The sequence below is a fragment of the Anarhichas minor genome, unplaced genomic scaffold (assembly GCF_050575085.1).
Source record: "Anarhichas minor isolate MPS153535 unplaced genomic scaffold, ASM5057508v1 ptg000035l, whole genome shotgun sequence".
In the NCBI taxonomy this organism is placed as follows: domain Eukaryota; kingdom Metazoa; phylum Chordata; class Actinopteri; order Perciformes; family Anarhichadidae; genus Anarhichas; species Anarhichas minor.
In genome coordinates this window covers 3,180,368-3,191,623 of record NW_027466481.1, presented here as the reverse complement: position 1 = coordinate 3,191,623, position 11,256 = coordinate 3,180,368, and the positions used below count along the sequence as shown (strand labels likewise).

The window sequence follows — 11,256 nt, the reverse complement described above, 5'->3', positions numbered from 1 at the left end:
ACTTTATATCCGTTATCTTTTGTCCTCTATGTTTAACTATGTCCACATACCTCCATGAAGGGTCATCGAGTAAAAGGGTCAGAAGTTGAAAGTCCCTTGGGTTGTTATATTTGAATGCGTGTAAAAAAACAAACAAAACAGTAATGAAGAGCTGGAACATGCAAATAAAAAACATATATGTGGTCTCGTCCCACTATGGAAATGTAAATAAAGTATGTTGTAAATTAAATGGAAAACCAAGTGTTTTTTTTCCCAACATTTGTTTATTATCACTTCAGCTCTTACAACTGAATCAAAAGACAGACGGAGCAGATGGATGCTGACACTGACCCCTCCTTCCTCCAACAGAGGTAACATTTTCACTGCATGTGGAGGCTTATTCACATTGTTTATAGATAAGGCTCAGAAGCCCAAATTAAGCAGCCTGGATGCAACTGGACTGTGTAACTGCATGACTAAGAGGATTAGACCAAGATTTACCTTCCCAGCAGTCGTCAGCAGCACTGTTCACACAGACGTGGTGCATAGCAACAGGTCAGTGCGCCACATTAGCATTCACCATGGACTAGGACAGAGACCCATTGAGCAGGAAGGGGAACTATCGTCTCCTGATGACCCCACATGGGATTGTTTCCTCCAATCCTACAGTTGAGTTTCTGGCAAAGGTCAGTGTCCAGCTCTGTCTGTTCATTTCCCAACAAGTAGGCTTCCATCCATGTTTTGATGTGTGTTTGTGTCGGTGATAGCGTGACAGTATCCAATTACAGATGGCATAGCCGTCTTTCTTTAGCAGCCTACAGCTAATCCTTTGGAATCATTATACAACGGTCCAGTAAATCTATCATCAATACACGGTAATGTTGAGATCAGTAACATTTCAGATGAATTACTTGACTCCATCACTGTCAATTCACATTAACAGTCCTTCTTTCCCCATTCAGAATATCACAATGTGAGGTGAACATGCTTCAACAATATATCCTGTGGACAGCGTTTACATGGACATTCAAGGGGATACTGTGCACCTGCAGGTTCCTTTGGGTGAATGTTTGCTCTGTGAAATGTGTCATTCATATCTGGATATCTAATTATTAACACATTTTGATAAGGGCTGATTTTTATGGTGGATATAAACCATGTTTGTTTGCCTTTTAGATATGCCCATACAATGCAATCAAATTCTTGCCAAGGGAACGTCACATGATAGAGGACACAAGCCGACAGCTGAAACTATTTGTGGGTAAGGATGACTTTCAGTATCCCACAAAAGGAATTGTTATGATGAAATATCTATCACATCTATCAGGGTTGAATTGTTGTATCTAGTCTATCTGCAGATAGAGATACAATGTGATGACCACATTTGACTTCATTTGTCAGGATCTGAAAGTAAAGGCATTGCAGCCATACCAGGCAGCCCCAACCGTGCAACTGCCCTTCATAAAAGATTAACCAAAACCGAAATGGAGATACTGTCACTGAAAGCCAAGGTCGCCTGTGAGAGAGCATCATGGGAGAGGAGGTTTGCAGAGCTGCAAAGAAAACAGGAAGAGCTACTTAATCAGGTGTGCTTGCGAATGTGTGTGTGTGGTTGACTTCGGAAGAGGTCAAGGACATATTCAATCATTGACTTAAGTAGCAATAACATGGTAGAAAAATACTCCATTCTTGCATCCAAAATTTAAGAGCTTTCGGAACAAACCTTGAGTAAAAAGTACTTCATTCATTTCCACCACTGGACTTCAGTAATGATAACTTGTCTCCTGTTCCTTAGCTGGCCTCTCAGGCTGGAGAGTTGGTGACAGTGGGCGGTTGTGATGAGCATGGAGAGTCAGGGGTGGACAATGGAGAAGCATTTGAGGAGTGTACAAGTAAATGACAGTAATACACACTGGGCTCATTTAGTGTTTTTATATATTCATGCTTTTGAATTCAATAATAATGTCAACTGCTCGTTTCTAATGAACAGGTGGTCTCTCAAGAATGGTGTACCAACACAGAGGGTCAGAGGTGTCGTCAAGAGACGACACTTGTGCAAGCAGTTTGTCAGGCAGCCAGCTATCCTTATCCTTGGCACTAAGCTCGAGACCTTCCTCCTCCACAGCCACCAGGTGCAGGCATGCAGCCATTAAAGCAGTAGTTTGACAAAGAGTTAGATGAGAAGACCATTCTTTTGCGGCACAAATTAAGCTCCAACAACTCCTCTTAGTTTGATTGAGCACAGAGACTGCATGGGCACTGGGAAACACCTTTAAAGCTCACTAATCATCACCAAATGAATGATGTGTTTAATATGGACAAAAACCAAAACGTCAAAACTACATTTTTTTGCCCTTTTGGGTTGTGTACAAGACTAATTCTAATAGTCAACCACATGACCCCTTGTAAAACAATGTTTTGGCTCCTTTTTTGTGCAGATTAAACAGAGGATATTCATTGCAAATTAGTGAGCTTTACTGGTAGTTGGATATTTCTATCTTTGGACAGAGCCAGGCTTGCTGTTTCCCTGTTTTCAGTCTCTGTGCTAAGCTAAGCTAACCGGCGGCTTGCTATAGCATCATATTTGCTGTCCAGACATGGTCTTTCTGTTGGAGAGGTATCAGACTTCTGATGCTAACTCTCCAACAGAAAGTGGATGAGTGTATTTCCCAAAATCTCAAACTACAGATGTTCACAGATTGAATAAACATTATTTTATTTCACAATAAAAGTTAGGTATTTGTAGTAAAGAAAGAAAAGTAATTGTAAATTATTCAATATCACGGATGTTTCTAAAGTTGTCTATTGAAGTACTTTAGAATTGATCATGTCTCTTTGTTGCATTACTGACTATACCCTCTCTTCTTCCAGTGTGGGATCATGGAGGACGTCCAAAGGCCCTCACCGGGTGTTTGTACCACATTCCCCCATGGACCTGGAGCTGGGTCACCGGGTCAGGATCATGCTGCCATCTGGACGGATCAGCACAGGAACGATTCGTTTCCTGGGTCACCTGCAGGGGGAGGCAGATCTCCACCTTGGGGTGGAGCTGCAGACACCTGAGCACGGATTGCATGATGGCAGCCACGGGGGACACAGCTACTTTGAATGGTAACTGATCTCATTTTCTTACTGTGTGTGCACAAGCAACATGAAGCCTTCCAATGCGTCTTCAGGGTGTGTAACCCTGACATTCAGTGCTGCGCTGGGATTTATTGTGTTCACCACTGCGTCACTCATATATCACACTGCAGATTTACACAGTTCATTTAAAAGAACTTGTAATGTTCTGGCAAGATCATCTTTTATTAAAGTAGTATTCCAAAAGCCTGGGATAAATACATAAAATCACATGTAAGAGTCACTCCGTATGAAGGCCTCACACTGTGACCCATAGGTATTCAACAGCCAAACAATGCCTCCAGACACACTTGAGCAACTCCTGTTAAGTGAGACACTTGTCAGCCTAAAATTACTGAGGCGTGAAATTGGTATGTGACGTCTAAACTCATTTGCCTACAGCAACAACACATTTTGAAATCAGGGCTCAAATGTAGTCTTTTCTTTATAAAACCGGTAGTCAAATACAATACACACATGAACTATTGTATCCTACACATGGATAAATTAAATGAGTATCTTTAAAAACACTTATATGTGCCTGTCCAACGTTTACCTTTTTAACTCAAGAACGATTTTATTTTAAAAGTGCTCAATTCGAAATTCAGAGCATATCTATTGCCTCTACTCGGCTCTCATGCTATGTCAACAAAGCCCAGAGAAACTCGGACTACAACACACACAGAGGATGTGTGACTTCATTATCTGCTCATCACCCTGCGATATGTTTACATTGCAAATAGTTGTTTGCTTCTATATTAATGCTCTGAATATTGTATAGAGAACCTTTAAATTAACTTTTCACATGGCCATTATCAATATTTTGTTATTTCTGTTTCTGTCCTTTGCAGCAAGCCTGGCTATGGTGCCTTTGTACCATTCCACAAACTACTGATGGCCTGGGAATGACAGAAGTACAGACTGCCGATGGAGAACTGCCCATCAGGATGCACAGAGGGCTAACAGAGTGCAGAACAGTTATTACATGGATGGATTTAATAACTAATGAGAATAGTCTTTGTATCAAAGTATAGACATAAAACAGGTGTATTTTCCTGTCTGTTATTCCCAATAAAAATACCATGTCATCAAGTGCTTCCGTTGTGTGAGCTTGGACGGTCAGTATTGTTGGTGTTTCAAAAAGTAATTGCTGTTCTTTTGTTGAGTTAGTCGGTGGACTCGTCTGCTCACAAAACGAGCAAAACAGTGTCTTAGTCTCACGGAGAAATGCTGAATTTCAGGCTCAGGTTTGGATAACCATAGGTCTTAAAAACCAGTTGAGCACTGTGAACAACATATATTTTTTTCTTGCTGTAAGGTAAATGCTCAGACATGCTCTCAATGATGACCGCATGTTACTGTTTAGTAGGTATAATGTTATCCATGTTCACATGTTAATTTAGCGGGTTAGCGTGTTAATGTTCAATAATTAGCACTTAACACAAAGTACTGCAGGGACCGATGGGAATATCATTAGTTTTACAGGTATTTGGTCATAAACCAAAATAGTCAGGGAATCAAAGGGATTACAATTCCTCCTCTGGGGACCATGAATGTGTTGACCAAAACTCACAGAAATCCATCAAATAGTTGTCCATCTAAACTGTGTCATTCAACACTTACTCCAGAATAGCTCACAACTTTGTTCAATTGATGTCAGTCTGTCTCTGAGCACACACACACACACACACACACACAGTGGAAAAAATAAAACAAGTTTCTATTTGGTCAAGCTTGCAACATGAGCTGAAAAGTATTTATTAAGTTGTAAAACCCTTGTGATCCCCCTACTTTTTTTTTCAGAAAAATGGTTGCAGTAGGCAGGTCTGTGTGAAGGAGGCGTAGTTGTGAAATTTAGTAAGGGAGTTTGGTCGGAGTCTTAGGCAATATGGTCTGATGTAAGCATGAGTCAGTGGAAACGCCAAGCTTCTCAGAAACTTTGGAGGCATATTTACAGAATTAGCTAAGATCAAGAAAGACTGGTACAGCACTAACCTATCTGACACACATTATACATATTATTTTTAGAGTATATTTTATTTTATTCCTAGTTATGCAAACTATGCATTTATCTTACAGTATACATTTACTTAGTTAGTTTCTAAGGGAACATAAATCTGCATGTTTATGAGAATTAAACTCCACATTTTTATTGTCATTTTTCAATGGCACAGTGATCCAAATACACGTGTAGTATTACAGCAACACTTGTTCTGAGAATGTTTCATGAAACTGATGCTGATTACAGGAAAGGGAGGTGACACACCAGCAAATTCCTTTTGCTAGTTTCAAAGTCTTCTTCTCAATTTCCTTGCTAGGTTAGGTTTCATTATAAATACAATGTAGGAGCCTGAATGCATTGGCCGGCCACAGCATATTGTCATATAGTGTAGCTACACCTCACAGAGATAATATTGAACAACAAGCTGTTCTGGAGAACAATAGTGAAATCAAAAGAAAATCTAATACTTTATACAGCCTTTCCTTATTGCACGAGAACGTATTTTTGGAAAAAAGATAAAAATGTATCACATTTGACACAATATGCATCAAAAGTCAAAACTCTAGAAACTCAGTCCTAAATATTTTTTGGTCAAGAGGCACTTTACATCCAAAACATTGGATAATAGGGTCACATTTGAGTACAATGTCATTCAAATGCACTTAACAGAATGCAGAAAGGCAAATTGCACTTCTGTAACGGCACATCTTTTCAATTAGATTTCAAATCATTCAAAGCCTCTCAGGAGCTTCCTCGTTTGCTATGATAGAGAGTCAACACGAGTATCATGTTAGTTCTGACGGAGGATGATGCCAGAGAAGAAAATAATCAGAGGAATTATCAGAATATCCCTCTCTGAGCCTTCAGGTTAAGGATCTCTGCAGCCAGTTTCTCCGCATTCATCACATGTGGAAACATTTCCATGACTGTATCCACCTGCTGCGGGTTGAAGATGGCTTGCAGCTTCTTGCGGAGTTCCAACCTTTGTGGGTCGTACGCAGCAGAGGACGACTGTTGTTGGCCCCAGGAGTGGTACTCTTGGCCTTTGTAAGAGCAGTTGTGAGGGTTCGATGAATGGACCGAAGAGGGGAGAACACTCGATGTCCTGGCATGGGGCGGCCCCTGAAAGGGATCGGACCAGTAATGTTGCTGATGATGTGGGGCTCCATTGTAATGGAGATGGCTGGGGAGGCTGTTTTGGTGCGGCACACCGGCCGGGAACATGTGAGGAGGGTAGGTGTCGTATTTGGGTTGTCCCTTGGAGTCCTGGTCTCCATGATGTTGCTGGTGAGCTGGTACTATGTGGGAACAGCACCTGCAAGACTGGCTGCTGTTATTTTTCTCTAAATGCACAGGGGCATGCTGCTGAGGCCTGAGCCTGTGGGAGTTGCTGAGGCAATGCGAATAGTCAGAGTACTGACTGTCATAAGAGCCAAGGCCAGAATCCAGGTACTCGTGAGAGAGGTTGGCATAGTAATGATTTGGCATGGAGTGCATCCCAGGCCACTCTTTCTGACACTGGCTTCCTGTTACAGGACAGGGTGTATGATCTTGACTTTTTCTAGGATCCTCCCAGTACAGTGTATTTTCACGAACCTGACCGGGATGTGAGTAACTTTGCTGGTCTCTTATGTGCTCTGTTTTAGAGTCTTTAGGATGGGAAAATGCATTGTGAGCAGGTCCAGGATCCGACTGAAGCTGCCTGGGTGATAATCTGGCATTCCTCTGTTCTTTTACAGTGGAAATCTGGGCTTTCTCTCTCAATTCATCAGCCAAGGACAGGTAAGACTGGTTTGACCGCTCTGGGTGGTAGAACTTGCATTTGATACCGTAAGTGCACTTTTTGTCTGAGGAAAACAAAAACGGACACACACATACACATAAGTTACAGGTCATCTCATTTGGGAACCAGTTTACTTCCTTGTCCAAAACCTCTGAAGGAATAGAGCTCTATGCTAATCAAACTTTACCATAAGGACAGAGCTGTCTCTTTTGCTCTGTAGGCAGCGGCTTCTTCCGAAGGAGGTTGTCAAGACTGGGGCCATGGCGACCCAGAGGGTCATCTGGGGGCATGAACCTGGAAAAAAAAAAAAAATACTTGTGACAAATCAGCTGGGTGCTACATAATATTGTTTCCCTGATTACACCCTTAAGATGCAATATGCCCTCTGGAACCAAATTTAAATAGCATTCATGGAAGAAAAATGTGGAACCTCACATGCTCAGGAAGAAAAAACAGGCTAATTGCTTACTTGTCATTCACAAAGGAGAACATGAGGAGCCTCTCCTCGATGCATTTCTTCCACTCAGGTCTCTCTCCTTGGAGGTCACGGTAGGTGTCATTGGATACAATCACTCCATCGGACTCATACGCCAGCTTGACAATGAAGCGATCATCATAGCAAACCACTCGCTTACCACCGACCCGGCGAGATGGAGTGAAGACCACTGTTTTCCGTTTTTCAAGCTCCATCAGGATGTGTTGATCTGAAAGGTTCAAACAGTCATGAGTCAGATGGCTGTGGAGAAATAGTGACGAGGAGTTAATTGTATTATCCTTTTTGTTAAAAGCTGTGTATATATATAAAGTGATATATCAAAAGCCCCGGCAATCAATCACAGACAAAAGACATACAAGGTATCACCTGTACGAACTATCTAATATTCACATATCACTCTAACTGCAGTATGACTGATTGAAAACATAACACACACACACTGTAGGTGCTTATTACACATGTAAGAAGTGAAATGAAACATGAAACTGGTATGAATCAACAAGAGGCCAGGTTACATGAAAGCTAGGCATGTGAATGGCTGAGCTACTGCCTGACAGACAATACACACAAACACTTGAAGGCCCTTTTCTAACTAAAGTGCCTCTCAGTCTTCACTTAACCTCTTGCTGTAGATGACTGACAGCAGTAAACTATACTCTACAAGCAGAAGAAAGCTGCACTTCCTGATGGGGCTTTCCCCAGGAATGACTGCGAGCCAACTTTTACTTCCTTGTTCACAGATTTAAAATAGTCTTTGGATTGCTCCACCCTGAGAGGATGCATCCAGTTTTAAAGGATGGTCCACCCTTCATTATATAGTTGCTGTTGGAGATGAGGTTAGATAAGTATGAATAGCTTGAAACCATGATGCATTAGGACTGAATAAAAGAGATGGTGTAGATATGATATCAATCTGGCTTTGTCAGATACACCCAAAAATGTTCGGGACTCAGCTGTCTGAAATGTAGAGCTCTTTTGTGTTCTACTGCTAGAGATTATAACACTGTACCCACACGGAAACTATTAGAGCAAATTGTTCGTAGTGTATGAGCACACTAGCTGTTGTCTTGGTTTCGTCTGTTAACATAACTTAGCAGTCAATTGGGTAAACCTCTGTTTCACAATCTTAACTGTGTTACCTCATGGCTTTGGCACGAGTTCAGTAGTTCTGCCTCAGACAACATTGAAACAGTATCTCATGGCTATTGTGGGACTGAATCTCGGATACAGGAATATGCACACCTACAGTTTCAGAGGAGATTTGGTCATAATCACATTTCTTTAAAAAAAACCAAAAAAAAGCTCAGAAGGAAACAATGTCCTCAAGGACAAAACAAAAGAACCACTGATTCCTGGAGTTCAACATTTTGGAAAATGTGCTTAACACGCCTTACAGATGACTAATCAACCATAATATCATGTTTACAGTGTTTACTGAGGTAACAAATCAAGTGAGAAGTAGGGGAATGTTCTCATAGACTTCTATACAATCGGACTTCCTTTTGCAACCAGAGGGGTGACCCCCTGCTTGCCATTAGAAAGAATGCAGGTTTAAGGTATTTTACACATTGGCTTCACTTTTCAGAACCGGAGGTTGACGCCTAGTGACTACAAATCTTTGAACCGAACTGAACGAAGTGATTCGAAAAACAGCAAAGTGATTTGTGATTTCTACCTCTACTATCTCCTGTATGCTAAAAGTGTGAATGCCTGTGCTGTGGCTATTAATAAAAAAACCCAGCTAGTTAGCCCTGCTGACCAGCTTGCCACTCGAATTTCATGACTGCAAGGGTCAAGAATGAAAAATAGGTTAGCCTCTGCTTGGTTATGGTTTAGCCAATGGGATCGTTTCTGCTTTGACTGAAAGGTGTTTTGTGAGGCTAAAGTGACACTACTCTGCTTGATGAGAACCATCTGTCTGCTTGGTCGTATACACTTCTTGTATCCTCACCTGTAATGGGGCCATCCGATCTGGGCTGCTCTTTGCGCCAAGAAGGAACAAACACGGTAATAGTATCATGACCTCTGTCCAGAAAGAAGTTCACTGCAAGCTGGATGCCGCGACATGAGAACACTTCCTTGTTGCCATGGCTGTAAAAAGAAGATGCATACAAAGAATTTGCCTATGAATGAACATGAAAGGGAAAAGTACAACATCAGTTGATCTGTGTAAACACCCCACGCCTTTAAATGTCTCGGGCTATTACTCCCTGTGAACGTCCTGTATAACACTTTATATCTATTGAGTGGTAGAGATTTTGAGGTGTGTGCCTAGATATTTGCATATTGCAGCAGCAGCTTTACAGAAACATGCACAGGCAGGGTGGGGAACACCTCTTTTTAAAGCAACACAACGATGCATATTTCAGGGTCAGAGTTTAAGGACGCCATGGCAATGAGTGATCGCAGTGTGACACGTTGTTTTAAAGGCACTTTACTGTCCTCAGGTAGACAACACATGTTGCCGTAGTTCAAAGAAGTAAAACATAGCTTTGAAAACGTCAATTATGATTTAACTAAATATTCTATGATCCCTTAAAAGAGAGAGGAAAAAGTTTATCAAAAGTACCTCATTGCAACATTGCTGCCGTCAATAACAATGGGCCTCAATTCTGTGTCCGTGTTCTTCCGGTCCCCGAGTTGTAGATTGATTCTGCAGGGTCCAAGAGCCCAACTAGGAGGCAGCAGTGGGTCCATTTGGCCCGTGCTAATCTCATCACCGTCAGAACCGGACATGCAAGGTGCAGCGCCGGTCCTGCTCAGAACCAGCTCTCCCAGCACCGAGTTGGTGTCTGTGCTCAGGCCCAGCTTCCTCAGAGCAGCCTTCACCTCTACTGAGGAGTAACCCAGTTTCCTGAAGAAGTCCACTCTGAGCTGGAGCTCCTCGCTTTCTGGTTCAAGCAAGTCCAACACTGGGCTCTGGCTGGAAAGTGCCTGATCCATCCTGGAGCATCTGGGCCTCTTTTCAGCAGCATAGAAGACGTGTTACACGGCTTCGGGGGTGATATTCATCGACTGACTGAAGGAAAAGGATATTCATACAAGGAATACATGTTTATTTGACATAATTTAACCTTTAGTTTTCCCTTTTTCTTTCACTTTTGTATCATTTCCCCCAAATTCCACCTGGCATGTCTTTGGAAACTCTGACATCTCCACTAGACTGAACAAAAATCAATCAAACCAAATGTGAGAATTAGCTTCGTTTGTTGTCCTAAAATGACAGTAAAGTGAATATTTCCGGGTTACACAGCCTCAGGGTGAAATAGGCAAAACGACCCATTTGTTGCAGCAAACTTGGGCTCACGGATACCGTGATGCACATTTTTTCTGATGCTTTACAGACCAAACGATGAATTGATTCATCAAGAAAATAATTGCCGAATTAACCTATAATTAAACTTTTCATCAGTTCAAACTTTATTTGCCTTTATTTTAAGTACAAAGTATTTACATATCTATACACACACCAACATGTTCTATTCTATATATCATATTTTAGTGTATCTTATAAAAAGGTACACAATGTAATTGTCACATTTGAAAATGAGGCGTTAAAGTCAAATGGTAAGGACTCGCCCACCACACAGTAGCAGGTGTAAGAAGCCCGTGCTCCTTGTGGAGCCTAACGTTAGGCCCATAGTATCCTGTAAAGCCCACTCAGCCTGTTAAATGAAGTCAGCTGGTCACACCAGGAGAAACACCGCTTCACTGCATGGACGTTATGTCACTTGTATGGAAACATAAACACGTAACAATCGTCCCCGGCTACTTCAGAGGACATCTACCTGACTGAGGCTTCCAACGGGGCATTTCCTCTGCTAACCGACAGGCATGTTAGGTAAACTCCATTCCTCGTCAACAAAATCTCAGAAG

The 11,256-nt window shown here is 41.8% G+C and overlaps 1 protein-coding gene and 1 long non-coding RNA gene across 2 annotated transcripts; one reads left to right on the top strand and one right to left on the bottom strand.

Annotated features, from left to right (window-relative positions):
• Positions 1-1,802: 1,802 nt before the first annotated feature.
• Positions 1,803-2,905, top strand: LOC142965730 (uncharacterized). The gene is made up of 3 exons (XR_012957730.1): positions 1,803-1,871; positions 1,970-2,111; positions 2,851-2,905. It is a non-coding gene; the product is annotated as an uncharacterized LOC142965730 (long non-coding RNA).
• A 1,928-nt stretch (positions 2,906-4,833) lies between these two features.
• On the bottom strand, positions 4,834-10,328 carry zc3h12aa (zinc finger CCCH-type containing 12Aa). Its single transcript, XM_076106760.1, has 5 exons — positions 9,950-10,328; positions 9,332-9,471; positions 7,354-7,588; positions 7,072-7,178; positions 4,834-6,948 (listed from the first exon to the last, which is right to left on the bottom strand). Exons 1-5 carry the CDS (start codon positions 10,321-10,323, stop codon positions 5,942-5,944), a joined length of 1,863 nt encoding a protein of 620 aa, XP_075962875.1. The 5' UTR covers positions 10,324-10,328; the 3' UTR covers positions 4,834-5,941.
• Positions 10,329-11,256: the final 928 nt, after the last annotated feature.